The sequence below is a fragment of the Triticum urartu genome, chromosome 2A, assembly GCF_056163025.1.
Source record: "Triticum urartu cultivar PI428250 chromosome 2A, HENAU_Tu73, whole genome shotgun sequence".
Lineage (NCBI taxonomy): Eukaryota > Viridiplantae > Streptophyta > Magnoliopsida > Poales > Poaceae > Triticum > Triticum urartu.
This window is the reverse complement of record NC_141874.1, coordinates 5608484-5626329: the sequence shown is the minus strand read 5'-3', so window position 1 is coordinate 5626329 and position 17846 is coordinate 5608484. Positions and strand designations below refer to the sequence as shown.

General features: G+C 47.0%; 1 protein-coding gene across 2 annotated transcripts; it reads right to left on the bottom strand.

Moving 5' to 3' along the window:
• Nucleotides 1-12803: 12803 nt before the first annotated feature.
• Nucleotides 12804-17489, bottom strand: LOC147982728 (B3 domain-containing protein Os01g0234100-like). 2 transcript variants are annotated; one of them, XM_087539332.1, is made up of 11 exons: nt 17383-17489; nt 16836-16976; nt 16172-16354; nt 15610-15687; nt 15319-15414; nt 14829-14963; nt 14642-14676; nt 14445-14568; nt 13995-14201; nt 13766-13856; nt 12804-13687 (listed from the first exon to the last, which is right to left on the bottom strand). In XM_087539332.1, the coding sequence occupies exons 1-11, from the start codon at nt 17404-17406 to the stop codon at nt 13017-13019; spliced, it is 1785 nt and encodes a 594-aa protein (XP_087395458.1). In that variant the 5' UTR covers nt 17407-17489; the 3' UTR covers nt 12804-13016. The 2 variants fall into 2 exon arrangements, with proteins under 2 accessions (XP_087395458.1, XP_087395459.1); XM_087539333.1 differs by having other exon boundaries at nt 14445-14547.
• Between the last annotated feature and the right edge of the window lie 357 nt (nt 17490-17846).

Below are 17846 nucleotides of genomic sequence, written 5' to 3'. Positions count from 1 at the left end.
TTTGGGTTGGGTTTTCTTTTGCATTTTTATTTGTGGAGTTGATTGGTTCTTGAGTGCATGAGCAATTGAAAATTGATGATGTGCTCTTCCTGTTTTAGTAATTCAGTATTATCACCGTTCGGAATTATTCCACTAGCTTATATCGCGTCGTAATTCACTATTATTCCACTGTATGTTAATTATGAGATATTCCAATGTGTTGCATGTCGTTCTTAATTAGACGGTTTGTACCAAACATACATGGGAATGTACATTACATAGCCGAAATGAATAGAAGCTGCAGTAAATATCCATTCCTTTGCCATGTCCTGTTTCATATTACATTAACAACCTTGCTATACGTACGATGAATTCCTGTCCAACACTCTGTACGATTAGAGACAACCATAGATGATTCAGTTTCATGTTTCACTATTGGACGGACGTATAGGGGGGATATGATCACATCTCGTTTCATATTTCTTACCATACAACCTCAAGGATTGGCTGCACTATTGGTGTAGGAGTACATGGACATCGCAAACCAGTGTAGTTTTCCGGTTTTTCCCGTCACCACAAAGCGGTAAGTGGCGAGTGAGAGCCAATCACCATCACAAGCAAATTAAAAGCGGGTAAAAGATTGCAGTTGATGAATATTGCCCCAACTTTATTATGCAAAAAATTGTAGTCGCAACGCATGCATGCATGCATGTACGCCCTGCATCTATATATATAAGACCACTTTTGTCTGAAGCCATACATGTTGAACTAAGACAACATGAACTAAGACAACTAAGGGAGTATATATATGTATGCACTCACATCACAATAGTGAGTACATGAATCAAGTAGCCGGGGAGGGGGGGCAGTTCTTGAAGCAGAGGCAGTGATTGATGTATAAGCAGGTGCCTTTTTCCCAGCCCTCGGCTCTGCAGGCCTTGCTGCAAGTGCCACGTATCACGCATATCCCTTTCCACTTCTTGCTCCAGTCATTGAACTCACAGCCTTTCAGTCCCACCTCTTCTGCATCTACAAAACCAAAAACAGCAAACATACCCACGAATTAACAATCAATAAGGAAATTAGTCAGTTTGTGGGTCGATGATGGTCTTAATCCCTACCAGATGACCGGAAAAATAGCGCCAGCAGCCACAGACATATCAATAGCTTGGTGGTTCCCGATACTCCTTTGCTGCCACTGTTCTCCGGGTAACATGCCATATCGATGAGGTAATGGTATATATGTGTGATTTTCTTTCTAAACGGAGACGATGAGTTTATGAGCATCTGGTTGATTCATATTTATAGGAAAAAGTATGTGAACATTGACATGATTATTCTGACATATAATTAATGTCTAGCAGCAACGCTTATCCTAACATATAATTAATTTCACTTCTAATTATATATGGCTTACGCCTCATCCTCAAGTCTAATTTTAGTTCCAATCTATACAATGATTGATGGCCTTCTTTAGCGAAAATAGCTAAAGATAGATTATACTGATATTCATGTTTAGGTATAGATAAATATTTTTTGTCGATATTTTATATATAACAATTGCTTCATGCGGATCCGGTTCAAAACTACTCGGACAATGCCCGGCCTTTCACACCCACCATTGCAAATTTAGGATCAGCGACACGCTCCAGTCACCTCTGTTTTTGAGTCGCCGACTAATCGCCGATTAGTCGCCGACTAATCACCAAGTCGTCGCGGCGTGGCTGGCTCGCGCAGGCGACTTGACTCAGGGAGCAAGTCGCGCGACTCGCGTGGCTCGCCGGTGACTTGGGGCGATTAGTCGCACGACTCGCTGGCTCGCGTGGCTTGCTGCTGCTGTATATGTGATCATGTGGGGACTGAGGAAGGAGGACCGAAGGAAAGAGAGCGTAGGGTGGGCTATATATGTGCTCTGCTTAGATATAGTATATGAAAGAGAGCGCAGGGTGGGCTCTATATGTGCTCTGCTTAGATGTAATATATTTTCTCTGTTGTATATGTGCTCTTCTGCTGCTGTATATCTATGTGCTCTGCTGCTCTATGTACTGTGTTAGAATAAATCCGAAGCGTTCCGTCAATCTACCGAGGATCAAGTAATCACACAAGCACGACACCGAGATTTGTTAACGAGGTTCACCGATATGGCTACATCCCCGGGGCTTGACTATGGGCGCTCCTCCCCATGACACCGCTACAATACCGCACCCGGTCGCTCTGGACACCGACACATGCCGCCGGCTTCCCCTGCGTTTCGGTGCTATTATGTTGGCATAGGTTACATCGTGTGTCTAGCCCCGCTATATATGAGAGGCCTAGGATACAAGTGTCCTACTAGGACACGACTCCATATCCTATCTAAACACAATACAACTACAAGTCCAACTGTAACCTACCTTGTACACAATATTCGACACAACTCTAACAAACTCCACCTTGGCGAATATTCTCCACCACCTTAAGTTCGTCAATGCATCAAACTTCCATGTACATTGGACTTGAGCTTATCTTGTGAGCACCGCTGCTACTCCAAAGACTCCATATGACTCCACCTGCAACTTGTAGTCCCTTCTTTTCTTGACCACAGTCAACACTCGAGCAAAATTAAGTTCCTTGTTACTCTAGTTTGTGCTCCCAACTTTCAGAGTATCAATTCAACGCCATCACACACCGATCACTGACCTGCGTGAAAGTGAATAACTCACATATTGGGTGTCACACATAAGAGTTACCTGAACTCAACATCACCGCTCCTTTCTTGACCGCATGTCTGAAACTTGAAAGAATTTCACCGTTGCTTGTAGTCACCCCGAGTCAAATTCGCAGTTGTCTCATCACATGTATGACCACCAGAGCCCTGGCCCGTCTCCATGTCCCGTGCTAACCGCACGCCTCGCCGCTATTACCGCGTCGAGCCTCCGCTGTCCCGGTCGAGTCTCAAGGGTCGCGAACCCACACCACTCAACCCCCACTGCAGAGTACCACCGATCATCACCGACCGGTGACGAGTTTCACGCTTCTATCAGACCACTGGGCCCCAGTCCAATCCGCGTGTCTCTCGCTATCCCGCTGAAATAGACTTCGACTCTCCGAATTCTTACGCCGTAGCCCTCCATCAGCACAGAGTGTAGTCATCCGTCAGACTCCAGCTCCACCTTCAACATGACTCTATGTAGCTGCGCTATGCTACCCCGCGCTCTGTCGACTTCAAGCTCTCTTATGTGTGCACCATCTTGAATCAACCCCGCGCCATAGTCTGTTAAAGCCGCACAAGCCCTCAGGCCTGCACCACGTGTTTCCACGCCCCAGAAGTCGGCCACCATCAGCATCACGCTCCTATGTCGTCGTCGCTGAAATCACCGCCGTCTTCTGCTTTGACCGACATCCCCGTCGATCCGTCAGACAGTCCAGTCCGACCCAGCCGAATTATCCGACTGCAACCATGCCCCACCCTGCGTCGTGTCCGCCCGCACACCTCCGTGCATTGCTTGACGCCCTGTGTATGCATGTTCCCTGCACGTCTTGACACAGAGCTCCCCAGCCTCGCGCATAGGCCTGGTGCGTCCAGCCCCGCCTGGGCCAGCGTGCCGCAGCCAGCCTGGGCCGCTGCTCTACAGCGCCAACCCACATGGGCGCCTAACCTGCGCCAGAGCCGCCGTCCGTACGCTATGTCACGAGCTTCCATGCGCACACGCCCTCGATCTGATCTCGCCCAAACTTCATACACGCCGCCGCGATCTGAGGCTGTATCTCGCCGAGACTCGAAACATCGAGGATTTCCGCTGTACGCCTTGCTCCACGTGCGCCCGAGGGTTTCTGCACGCCAACACGTGTCTGCCGTCAGCTTCCGAATCGATCTGCCGATCTCGATGCTTGCCTACGTGCCTGTCGTCGCTTGCACGCGCTCTGCTGCACGCACCGCTGCCTTCCGATTGCTTCCTAGCAGAACTCCCGCCGCCCATCGATCTTTTCCGGTCGCAGGTCTCGACCACTGACCAATTCGACGAATTCTACTCCGATCTCTAGATCAACAACCGCAACCTCAAATCAAATCTTGCTCATGATACCACTTGTTAAAATAAATCCGAGGCGCTCCGTCGATCTACCGAGGATCAAGCAATCACACAAGCACGACACCGAGATTTGTTAACGAGGTTCACCGATATGGCTACATCCCCGGGGCCTGACTATGGGCGCTCCTCCCCATGACACCGCTACAATACCGCACCCGGTCGCCCTGGACACCGGCACATGCCGCCGGCTTCCCCTGCGTTTCGGTGCTATTATGTTGGCATAGGTTACATCGTGTGTCTAGCCCCGCTATATATGAGAGGCCTAGGATACAAGTGTCCTACTAGGACACGACTCCATATCCTATCTAAACACAATACAACTACAAGTCCAACTGTAACCTACCTTGTACACAATATTCGACACAACTCTAACATACTGTTGTGCCATGGCGACTTGGGGCGACTAATCAAGCCAAGTCGCTGACTCAAGCCAGCAAGCCACTAGCCGCATCCTCGGCGACTTGGCTTGACTCGGCGACTCAAAAACCTTGCCAGTCACTACTAGACATCTCTCTCCTGTACCACAGGGGTGTCCACCAAAGCAAGAAAGTAAAGAAACCGTACCTAGAGCCGCTTGATGCGTGGAGTTAGTCTCGGCCTCACTTCCTCCTCCAAGTTCACGTCGAGCATGCTGCGGAGCCAAATGACCAACTGTTGATGGGAAAGCAGGACTGTGTGGGAAGATTCTCCACGACATTGTGGTTGAGGTGATGGAGAAATCGATCCTACGCCTTGCCTTATGGCCTAACAACCGACCTAACATAGGGGTATTCCATGTTGCTTACCGGCTTAGGAAACAGGGGCGGAGCTTAGGGGGGACGAGGCGAGGGGGGGCCATGCCCCCCTCCCCCCCTCCCACACACAATTTTTGTACGATCATGACTAATTAGAACTAACTAGCAAATAAGCCCATGTGTTGCCACGGGAGGAAAAAAATAGATTATGCAAATTATGCCAGGATGAGAGATATGGACTTTTAAAATGTCACTTCATAAAGTACGTCAAAATCATGTCATGATGAGATAAGAGACTTTTAAAAAGTCATTTCAAAAACTGAAAATGTGATGGTCTCATGACGACTTTATTTCCTAAGGCGTCATAACGAAATGTTTTTTGGCTGAGGAAACTGTATTGATAGACCCTGCCTAAGGTAGACTGATGAATGATGTGTCTCGCCTTGACCTAGCGTCGTGGTGTTTTTCATGACCAGTGAAACTATAGTACCACAATAAACATAGATATGTATTAAAGCAAATTAGACATTTAGTCATTTCATATAGCTTACAAAAACTAACCCATTGAAAAATGTGTCAATTTTTTTGGGCTCAACATTGTAAAGAACACATAAACCTTTTTTTTTGCCCGATGTGCAATGGACTAAATAAAATAATAAAACAACCTCTCCAGATCCCCTCAAAAAGTTTATGTAAGCGATGGTTTATTTTGTTCATTATTTATGTATATCTTTCAATGGATCTGTTTGAATTTTTGTGATTCTTTTCTAAAATTTCATGGTCATTTTTTTCAATTCCCGAAAGTGTGTTGAATACACAAGCATTTTCTAAGAATCATGAACATTATTTTATTTCGTGAACATATTTTTTGAAATCGAGAATTTTTTAATGATATACCAACATTTTTTTCAAAATTGCGAACATTTTGATTTCCCGACCATTTTCTGAATTCATGAAAATTTTATGATTTCTCAAAAAATTCAAAAATCACAACCTTTTAAATTTTGAAATCCCGAATTAATTTAAAGACGAGAAAAAACAGAAATGAGAAAAAAGGCAAAAATGGAAATAAAACAGGAGTTTTTAAAATCATGAATATTTTATGCTTTCCAGAACATTTTTTGAATTCACAAACGTTTTATTTTTCTTAAAAAAACTCCCAATCTTTTGAATTTTTGAAAATCCCTAATAATTAATTTATAGAAGGAAAAACATAAAACATAAATGAGAAATGAACAAGCAAAATGCAAACTGAAAAAAACAGATGCATGGGCCGGCCCATTAACGTGGGGGGGGGGGGGGGGGGGGGAGGGGGAGGGTTCGCAAAAAAGAGAGAAAATGGGGTGGAACCTAGGATCGAACAGGTCTCCTAGTTGAGAACATAAATGAGACAAAAGCATTAGCCACTGCACTATGCCTTCAGTTTTTTTATATGAGGATTGAGAAAAACCAAACCGTTTTGTTCACTTATGGGTGACCTGGTGGGTAATTTATTCTTCGGGGGTAATTCTAATCACCCCCCCCCCCCCCCCCCCCTCTCAAGCCCAGTAGCAATAAGTCCAGCCCACTAGCCCAACACGGAAGACAAAGAGCCATGTCTCGTACGGGAATAGGGATCGATCGATCCATCTATCTATCGTTTCGCCCCTCAAAAAAAAAAAGGTAAGCTATCAACAAAAAATTGCAATCAATGATCTATCCATCGTTTCGTAGTTTCAGCGCCGATGCACACACACGCATCTCTCCCTCCTGTGACTAGCCAACTAGGGCAGTTCGCAACACCGATCAGCGCCGGCTCCAGCAGCGCAAACGGCCGAACCTGCAGCCAGCGAGCAAGGAAATTCGCCATTCATGCTATGTAATTTATATGCTGCAAACTGATCCATACTACAATATAGGTTGCGGAAACTATTGACTTAGATTAAATGGAAGTAGGAGAATTAGGGGAAATAATATCTTGTTTATCCTCACAAGTCACCAACATGTACTGCAAATTAGGCATGACACACACAGGATTTTTTGTTTGGATTTAATTTGTCTGTTGCCACCGATCTGTATATTTGTGTTTATTTAGTTGTTATGACCGACATATTAGGGGCTTAGCCTAGTTAGTTGTGATCCAATTTATCTTATCATTACTAGAGGCTTAGCCCAATTATCTTATTAGGAGGACTATATAAACTCGTGTAAGGACCCATTTTTGGATTAAGCAAGAAGCAATTGTATTTGCTCGGCTTCCTTAGGAAGCCGGGAGACCTAACCTTAGCCGCCGCCCCTGCTCTCCCTCTCTCTCACGCGCGCACGCAACGACGGCGCCCTAGCGTCGGCGACCACGCCATCCCTCCTTCCACCTCTACAATATGAGACCACGCCCTGGTAGGGATTTGGTTCCTACCAATTTGGTATCAGATAGCTTCGGTGCAATCATGTCCTCGCCGCCGCCCACTCCGACCCTTCCGCGGTGACTGCCCCGATGGCCACCACGGCCAGTGCCCCGCTCTTGCCGGTGCCGGTCACCTCCGTCGCGCCCGTCCCTGTCGTCTTCACCCTGGAGGAGATGACGACTATCGTTCCTCTTCCCTGCCAATTCACTTGCCTTGTCATTCTTCAGACGGCTGACCTCTTGATTAGCCGCGTCGAGAGCGGTTTTCAGTCTGGAGTTCTCCTTTTAAAGAGTACCGATTGAAGCCAGTTTTTCTTCAGCAAGCTTCGTTTTGCTCAAGGCCTCCTTCTGCGCTTCGGCAAGGTCATGGTCCTTCTTCTTCAGAGTCTCCTCCATTTTATCTGTGGAACGACAAAGTGAGATCAACATCGAGAATGGCCAGAAAGAAAGGACAGTCGTCAAAAGCTCACCAGCCATACCTTTTGCTTAATCTCTCGCCTTCTGCAAGTTCTCCTGAGCAAGCTTCAAGTCAAGGTTGAGCTGGATCTGTTTGTTCTCCAACTCGGTGTAGCGAGCCACAAGTTCGCAGGATTTCTGCGAATAATCAGTCGACAGACGTCAAAGATAGGTTGCTTCCGAGTAACCAAGAGACAATGGTGGCGTTTCTAAGACTACAGCCGAATCAAAAACATTCGACAGTAGTCTCGGGGACTACACCCAGTGGGTGCACTCAGCGTGCCCCCACTGGTTCGACCAAAAAAAATCGACTGCCCGCAGTCGACCATGTACAGTGGGTGCTCTCAGCGTGCCCCCACTAGATCCAAGATTCCATTCGACATGGCCTGACCAGACCGAGTGAAGAAGTTCAAATAAAACAACACAATATAAAGACTATAGTCGACTGCCAGCAGTCCACCGTAGTCTCGGGGACTACACCCAGTGGGTGCACTCAGCGTGCCCCCACTAGTCCAAAAATTCAATCGACACACCCAGTGGGTGTACAGATACAAAGATCTTCGGAAAAGAGAGTCTTCAGATAGCATATCCTAACGGAACAAGCAGTGATCGACTGACCTGGACATTGCTCTGAAGAGCTGAACTTGCGTCATAAGCTGCTTGGCTGGCTTCCCGGACCAGCTTCACTTGCTCCATCATGATTCCCCCCTGGCGTATAGCCTCTTTAGCGGCACCCACTTGATCCTCAGGGACGTGGTGTGTGGCGAAAAGCGAAGGCGGATCTGCAGTCGACGTTGAAGGCCGGACACTCGTCAGAGGCACAGCGAAGGTCACAGAAGCCCGAGTGGTATCACCACCCTCCCGAACTACGGCTTCAGGCGCCGGGGTAGTTTGTGGGGTCTTGCCAGCCGGCGCCTTCCTGTTCCTTCTCGCCCTCAGCGGCACTTCGTCGTCATCATCAGGGAGGTCAATGACATGAGGAAGAGCTACAAGAAAAATCCAAAGTTAAAGATGAAAATTCCAATCGACCGGAGCTATAAGAAATCGTCAGTCGACTAAAAGCAGAGCATCAGAAATCATACCGGGGTTGAAGGTAACAATATCTTCCATCTCTTGATCATCGTCCTTGGCAGAGATCTCAGAGGTAGCAGCACTGCAAGTTTCGAAAATCAGTCAGCTTATTCAATGAGTCGACCAAGAGTCCGTCACGTTCAACAAAGGAAAACAAGTTCTACTATTACCCGGAAATGGTGGGGACAGTCATCTTCATCTTAGGCAGAGCTTTGGGCGGCTTGGACGGCGTCGCTCGTGGATGCTTGGGAGCTTTTTCTGTCGGCGCTGGAGAAGAGGTCCGAGGGCGCTTCGACGACTGCCCAACAGGGGCAGTCGCCTTACCACGTTCCTGCACAGGGTCGTGTGTAAGCTTGGATCGCCTTTCCGAGCGGGGAGGTTCGACTTCTTCCTCCTCCTCTTCACTGGAGTCGTCGTCATCCCCCTCTCCTTCGCCGTCAGATTCCCACTCTTCTCTCTCTTCTCCACTTTCGCCTCCGCTCGCCTCCCCCTCCTCGGCCTGCTCCTGTGCTTCATTGGGTGTCAAGTACATCTCAGTAATAGTCTGGAAGACAGCAAACAAGACAAAAGTTAATCGACTGATTCAAAGAGAACAAATAAAGAAAGCAAGATTACAGTCGAAAACGCAAGGTCAGACCTTGTCCACTTCGTATGATTGGTCGAGTGGAGGAATCCTCCTGGCTCCTCGGGGGTTGTCCTTGTTCCCTGTGATACTCGACAGCTACCCTTCCAGCATCTCGTCAGTGACCTCCTCCGGATGAATCCGAGTGGCGTCTTCGAGACCCGAGTACATCCACATCGGGTGGTCACGAGCCTGAAGCGGTTGGATGCGCCTCCGGAGGAAGACCTCCAACAAGTCCATGCCAGTCACGCCCTCGCGGACAAGCTGAACCACTCGACCGAACAGCACCTTGACTTGCGCCCTTTCTTCTAGCGTCACTTTCAGAGAGGCAGGTTTTTCTGCTCGGTTCAGGGAGAAAGAGGGAAGCCTAGTTGCCTGTCCTGGGGTCACCTGGTCTTTACAGTAAAACCAGGTCGACTGCCACCCGCGGACCGGCTCAGGAAAGGTAATGGACGGAAAGGAGCTTTTTCCCCTCATTTGGATCGCCAGGCCCCCGCACAACTGGATCACTTGCGTCCTTTCATCACTCGACTTGGCTTTCTTAACCGACTGAGAACGACAAGTGAAAATGTGCTTGAAGAGCCCCCAATGGGGGCGGCAACCCAAGAAGTTCTCGCACAAGGAAACAAAGGCAGCAAGGTAGACAATGGAATTGGGAGTAAAGTGATGGAGCTGCGCTCCGAAGAAGTTCAGGAAGCTCCGGAAAAAAGGATGAGGAGGAAGAGAAAATCCACGATCAATATGGGTGGTGAGGAGGACGCACTCACCCTCAAGAGGCTGGGGTTCGATTTCTTTCCCTGGGAGACGCGCAGATTCGTGGGGAATGAATCCCCCCTCAACCAGATCATCAAGATCATCTTGTCGAATCGCCGACGGCATCCAATCGCCCTGGATCCAGTCCCTGGGCAGAGCGGACCTCGAAGAAGATTCGCCCCGACCGGACTTCTTCGCCTTCCCCTGCGCCGCCGCCTTCTTCGCGCGCTCCAGAGCCGACGTCTTCTCCTTCACCATCGTAGCCGGCGGAGCTCGAACAGGCCTACTGCACCGAGGCGAGAGCGGAGGTGGCAGAGGATTTCATGAAGGAAGGGTAAAAAGCGAAGGCGCACTGTTCAGAAGCCCTGGGCCGGCAGCTTATAAGGGGTCGCTTCCGAGTGACTGACCGGTAGGCCCAGGCAATCCTGCCGGATCCCGCAACAGGCGCTCGCGCTATACGTGGCGAAAAAGGAACTTTTTTAAGTAAAGAAACTCACTCGACAAGAAACCAGGAATGGATCAAGGCGACTGAAAGAAGTTGATGATGTCATCCATGACAATTGATCCAGAACAAGGCGTTCATATAGTACGAAGAACCGGTCGGAAGGATCCCCAACTCCTTCCCCACTCAAACCTCGATCCATTTGGGGGCTAATGATGAAGCTATGTACCTAGGGTAGGGGCATGGACCTGTCCTAAGTACCCTACCCAAGGACATCCCTAGAAGAAATCACCTTTCAATCGACTTGGAGGTATCCCACTCGACGGATTCAAGACACTCGACCACGAAGCTATCACTCGACCACGAAGCCAACCACTCGACTGCTAGGAGATCTAAAGTCACTCCGCACGCAAACGGTCGGTCATTAAGTAGCTTTTATGGTCATCATAACACTTTATTAGGGGCGTTACCAGTAACGCCCAGCCTTAATGTACTTTAAACCCTGCATTACTGAGGGCTGGAGGGGCCTGACGAACTCTATATAAGCCACCCCCTCCTCGGTGTCAAGGGTTCGCACCCCTGTTACTCATACGCACATAATTCAATCGACCGCCTCCGGGCACCGAGACGTAGGGCTGTTACTTCCTCCGAGAAGGGCCTAAACTCGTAATCCTCGTGTGCTTACAACTCCTCCATAGCTAAGATCTAGCCTCTCCATTCGTACCCCCCTACATTACTGTCAGAGTTAGAACCACGACAGGCGGGAGACCTAACCCTAGCCGCCGCCCATGCTCTCTCTCTCTCTCGTGCGCGCGCACGCGCGCAATGATGGCGCCCCAGCACCGGCGACCACGCCTTCCTCCACACCATCCCTCCTTCCACCCGTTCAACCTGAGACCACGCCCTGATAGGGATCCGGTTCCTACCAGTTGTCATGAAGAGGAAGACAATGCTTTCTTCTTTTGCTCCTTGTGTCTTGCCCAGTCCCCTCCCCCCCCCCCCACACCACCACCACCTCAAATCCTGGCTCCGCCCCTGTTAGAGACGACAATGAGGAGGGGGGGGTGCATGGCTGAGTCGAGGAGGACCAGACAGTAGCCACTTGCTCAGATCTGAGTCGCCGCCCCCGGTGCTAAGAACAGAGGAAGTGCTTCTCCTAGAGCTAGTGGTGACCGAGTAAATGGGGCGATGAGGCTAGATTTCGCGTCTTCCCACCTCGGCTGATTTCCATCTTCCGTCATGTCCACTCGATTTCACCTTGCACCGTTGTGAACGCGCTGCCTCCCTTTTGCGCCACACTCAGCCCGACTCGCTGGAAACCGCTGATTCAAGGTTTCCAGCGAGGCAGGCTCTGGACAGCTTTAAGGTTCGTGCCCATACGAGCCAGGACTCCCCGTTTGCAACCAACCACGTTTTTCTTGACCCAAATGGACCAGATTGGAGGTAATGCCAGGAACCAAACACGCCCATGTGATTCTGATCGAGAATAATAATATATTACAACTTTAGAAAAGGATATATCGATCTTTTAACTCTCACACCGATTCCATAGAAGCTAACTAACACATGCCTTCGTGAATCGTCACAGGTAGGCTAGTGATTGTTTGCGTATTTCATTTGTATAAAGTTTTAGGCCAATAGAAAAGCGTAAGAATCATAGATGAGCACCACATATTTCGGTCTCATTCGGGATCCCTCAAGTTCCGAACCCGGTGGACGAAGCGTGTGGAGCTGCCCTGAACGGAATAACGCCGCAGAGTTGAATTCGTAGATCTGGCTGAGGATATGTGCAAAATTTTGGCATTGTATTGAATATATTGTACAAGGTAGGTTATAGTTGGACTCTAAGTTGTAGTTTGTCTAGATGAGATAAGAGTCATGTCTCATAAGAGACTTTTATCCCATGCATAATGTAAGGTAGATACACGATATAAACTATGCCAACATAATACTAGCACAGACACATTGAAAGAACCGGCGGTGTGTGTCGGTGCCCGGGGTGCGATATTGCAATGGTATAATGAGGAGGAGCGCCTATAGTCGGGCCTAGAAGATATAGCTGATGTTCGACGAACCTCGTTAATAAATCTAGATGTCATGCCTTGTGCGATTGCTTAATCTTCGATGGATCGACTACGTGTCTCGGATTATTCTAACAGATCTTTGCAAGACTTACCATTGACGAATCGGGCAGCTTTCTCTCCCTTTCTTGCTGCGCGCGCTCGAGGTACTTCTCAGTTTGCTTGCCCGCAATTCGTTTGAGTCGTTTCAGTTTGGCACCAAAACAAGTAGATGCAGGCACAAACCAAGAGCTCAACAAACTCACGATAAACCCTGAGACCAGGCCACATCTCCCACCGTTGCTGTGTATACACCAAGGTAAAGCTGATGTGCACACAAAACACATCATCGTGTGTACACATAGGTCGACCAAGTGTGATGAGCTGAAAGAGATGCCAGCCACCAAAATGCACACATAAGACACAAGACGACGTCGAATCGCCGATCACCATGGCGCGGCCGCCAGCTGCAGCATACCACGGCCCCTCCTCTTCCCCGCGATCTCCTCCATCTCCATTTCCATCTCCTCCAGAGCATCCTTCAGGTTCGCCATCTTCAACTCGAGGGCCCTCACCTTCTCCACGGCGCGACCACGCTCCAGCTTCATCTCCTCGTACCGCTCAGACGGGTGATCATCTGATGGCCCGGCGTCGAGGAGGAAAAGGAGCTCGTCGACGCGCTTGCACATGAAGCCCACGTCCATTCCCAGCAGCTCCAAGGACTCTAGGGTCTTCTTCCATGCCGCGAGGTCCTCGAAGGAAGAGGAGGAGGTGGTGGGGTAGGACCTGATGCCCTCGGCGATGCTGGCCGTCTCTGCTATCACCCCTGCGGCTAGCGTCGGGTTTATGTGCTGCGGCAGACGCCTGTGGAGGAACGCCTTCCGGGCGCCACATAGCTTGTAGTACGTCCAAAGCTGGTGATCAGGTACTAGTTTGCGGTCGATGACCATCTTGAAGGCTCTGAATGTTTTCACGGCGTCGAAATCAGGGTCTGGATCTGCTGCTTCTTCACTAAAAAGGTCATTGCTATCGTTGTCGGACGTTTTGTTGCTGAGTCTGGTGAGCTCTAGATCCTTTTTGGACTTTACATCTTCATCCGAAGTTTCTTCTTCTTTTTCTGCGTAACAGAAGACAACACATGTTTAGAAAGATTTTCATAACATTGCAAGATGAAGATGATAATACTTTTACTCACCGGGTATGTTGTTTTCCATGGACGTGTCTAAACTCAGGAGACCGAGCGCTCCAACGGTTGTGGTGAACTTATTCTCTCTCAGTATATACACCTGTCCACAACAATGAATCGTCAAATCATACCATTATCAATATCATGAAGGAGCAACTAGTACCCCTGGCGCGCACTCGGGAAAGGGATATTATAAAAGAATTACAGAGCAGTGGCATAACATTTGTGAGGCACTCACCTTAAATCTTTTCGGTCCGACGAGTTGAAAGATCACGGCATCGCCGACCTTAAGACCATGGCGTATCACAAACCCATGCCACCCACCGCTTAGTCCCTGCTTGCGAGCTAGGTATTTTGTATCATAGCTGTGTCCATCCTCATCTTCTAATGCAATTGTAACATCATCATTTGGAAGATGATTTCTACAAAAGCTGAGCGGGACACCCTAGGAGAGCAACACAAAATTCAAATGCGGTGGAAGAAAAAAGAAGAAGCTAAAAACCTGAATATCACAAATCTAGACACGCTCTAAATTTTACAGCTGCGTCTTCTTGAGATATCAACTGCCTCGTAAATTAATCTTCCAACTAAAAACACAAACTGAGTGTTGTTCATAACAAAAAAAAAATCACGGGATTATTCGGCATTCGGCAAACATCCAAACACCTAATAAACAGATACTACTTACCAGCCAAAAACCCCTTACAACATGTGATTTCTGCATAAGCTTGACGAAGCTTGGACCTTCTGCTGGCAATTTGTTTTCTACCTCTAAAGCTCTGTCCAAAGCACTGCCATAGAAGCCCAAAACACTATAATTCAGATAAACACACTTGACAGCTTTTGAACACTCTACTAACGAGAAAACAACAAAAGTTGAAATACCTTGCATATTTCGTCCGGCCATCATCATCAGGTATCTGTCAAGCCACAAATTGTTCATAGTTAGTCTATTGCCCAAATATGAAATTTTGACTATACCATCCACATTTGAGAATGTAACACACATATTGAGCTGCTTATACTCAGTTACAGCATGTGATATATCAAAAAGTAATTAGTGCGACCTTACCTCTGGCTCAACATCAGCATCTGTGTCTTTCTTGCTCTTATTACTAATGTTGTTGTTGTCAACCAACATTGGCTTCTTCCCTATCTTTCTCTTGCCATATCTCTTGGAGCCCTCTGGCCTCTCTGTCTTCTTCCTCTGAACCAACCAAAACAGAACAATGAATTCAGTATATGTTTATATATGCGAATGGATATAACAAATAATCTGAGTTGTGAAATGTTTGGATGAGCCGAAATAAAGCATTGCGGGTGTATTTTTTCTATCGAATACGGATCAAAATGTGTATATTTTGTATTAGAGGAAAGAACTATTGGTACAGAAAAATCTAGAGCCCAGTTAAAGAAAGCCAAAAGAAGCAAAGAAAAGCTACTCTAACACTGTCCAACCATAGAAAGCATCTTGATTTCATAATATATTTGTTCGCAATGTATTTATTTATTTGTTCATATCACACACACATACAAGGATGGAATAAGGGAGTGTATCTTACTTTGTGAGCTTTAGTGATAGTTCTCTGGGCTTTGTGTTTATATCGAGAGCCGGGATGCTTTCCAGTCTCACTCTTCACATTCTTGGTTCTCATCATCTGCCATAATGAGGTTACAAAATATAATTCATATGATCATATTTTATGAAAATTATGATCGAGATGGAAATGAAAACGAGGAACTATTGCGATAATGTCAGACATTATGCTTTCACTAAAATTGATGCTGTGAATGGGTCCATGTGTGGTGTAATTGGTGCATATGCAAGAGAACTAAAGCAATAAAACACTCACTATCAATGGAACAAAGTCGTCATTGCTGCCATCAACTGCCGTATTCTTCTGAAGAACATCAGCAGCAAACTGCTCATCCTACAATTGCCAAATTTTTATTATCGCGTCACGAGAAGTTCAAAATTAGTAAAGATAAAAAAATGCATACATAATATAGTCTAATAACATGGATGATGCTATGCGGTCACTGTATACTTGTACTAGTCGCTGCAGTACTAATGAGCGCTATACGAAAAAACATAAGCAGTTAATTTTCAGTTTGTCTGACGGTTCAACAAGGTAAGCGTGACCGAAGATTCAGAAAGAAAAGAGAAGGCTAATGAAATGATTGGCAAAAAAAAAAAGACTACTGAACTGGCCTCATAAAAATCTCAGTACTCGATCTTTTCCAATGCTTGATTCATTGACTGACCGACCAACTAACTAACTGGTAAAAGTGGTTTCCTACATTTATTTGAGTTGATATGTGAGAATAATATGCATCTGATACTCTGAATCCTGGAAGAACAGAGGTGCCTGAAATGCAGAAATGTGAAATCAGATGGTTCCATGAAGTTCTTACCATCTGCTCAGAACCACAACCATCATCATCAGCCGCCGCCGCCGCCGTCGCAGCAGCAGCAGCAGCAGCGATGTGTCCACTGATGCTACTGCCATCATCAAGAAAAGAGAGCCTTCGATGCGCCAATGCCATCTTCTGCCCCATCTTGGTCCTGGCAGAATGGGGGGAATCACCCGATGGCGTCTGGAAATTATTCAGGGAACAAAGGCAGAGTAATTGTTATGCAAGTACAGTAACATCAATCAACCAATCAATCATTTTGTTACTTAGTAAACCTCAACTAGTGATCTATCAATTAGTAGAAGACAAAAAAAACACATATATAGAGTCTAGCATCGTAGAAAACACATGCTTTCAGCGTGTATTTGTTTACTCTGAAGCCTGGCAGAACAGAGGTTATTGGAATGCAGCAATGTGTGATCAGATGGTTCTCACCATCGGCTCAAAATCATCGATAACTTTGTCACTAAATGCCATCTAGAGATGTAGCAACAATCGGAGATTCCGACACAACAGAGAAAGGCTGATCAAATGGTTGACCAAAAAAAAAACTACTGAGGTGGCCTCTGAACATGCATTTGATACTCTGAATCCTGGAAGAACAGAGGTGCCTGAAACTGAAATGCAGGAATGTGAGCTCATATGGTTCCAGAGAGGTTCTCACCATCGGCTCAAAATCGTCGTCGTCGTCATCGCCGCCGTCGCCGTGCCTGCTGCTGCGTTCATCAAGCAAAGCGCGCCTTCGATGGACCATCTTCTGGCCCATCTTGGACTTGGCAGAGTCCGCTGGCGTCCCTCTCTTCCTCTGGAAAATAGTCAGGCAGCCGATCAATAAATCTGTTGCCAAATTTCGTCCAGTGATCTAGCAATAATTTCTAGTCGGTTCACCCAAGGCGAAACATAATCTCCCGCGATGAAAAAGCGGATCGAAGGCTGGATATATGCAATCGGAGAAAACGATGGGGGCTTTTTTTTCTTCTTCTTCTCAAGAATCAATCACCTCCCTCTCTGTTTCTATTTGCAAGAACCACATGAATAGGGTCTACCAAATTAACAGAAGGGGATAATCACTGGAAAGACAAAAATAGCATGAAGAAATCCCAAGAAATTTTACCATAAATAAAATAAATAAATGAGTCCAGTGGGGTAAAAAGCCAGATGATGGTGGTAGCTGGAACAGAGGAGGAGGAGTGGGAGGGGGAGAGGCTTACTTTGTTGGGCTCGTCGATCGCCATGGCTGGGCGAATGCACTTGCTTCGGGAGCTCCGACGGGTGGAGTGACTGTGAGTGAGTGTGACCCAGAGGAGGAGGAAGAAGACACTGGTAAATACTAGAGATACACAACGAGCTTACACGTGTACAGCTCCCAATTATCACCACCGTCTTACTGCTCCCTGGTGTACTACTTGTCCAACATGCATTTTTCGATGTATCTTTTTTTTAACTTAAGTCCTGCCATTTTTTTCTCTGTGAAAAAGAAACACCACAAGACATATCCAGATAAGGCATGTTGTTGGTTCATAGGATAGGATTAATTATTATAAGAATAGCAAACTTATACAAATTGAAATAACATGTATCTCAAAATCCTATAAGTATGCATAGAAAAGAGATGTCATTTGGTTCACATCATAGAAATGTTTTCATTGAGTCTAGACTCATGTTTATTTTACTT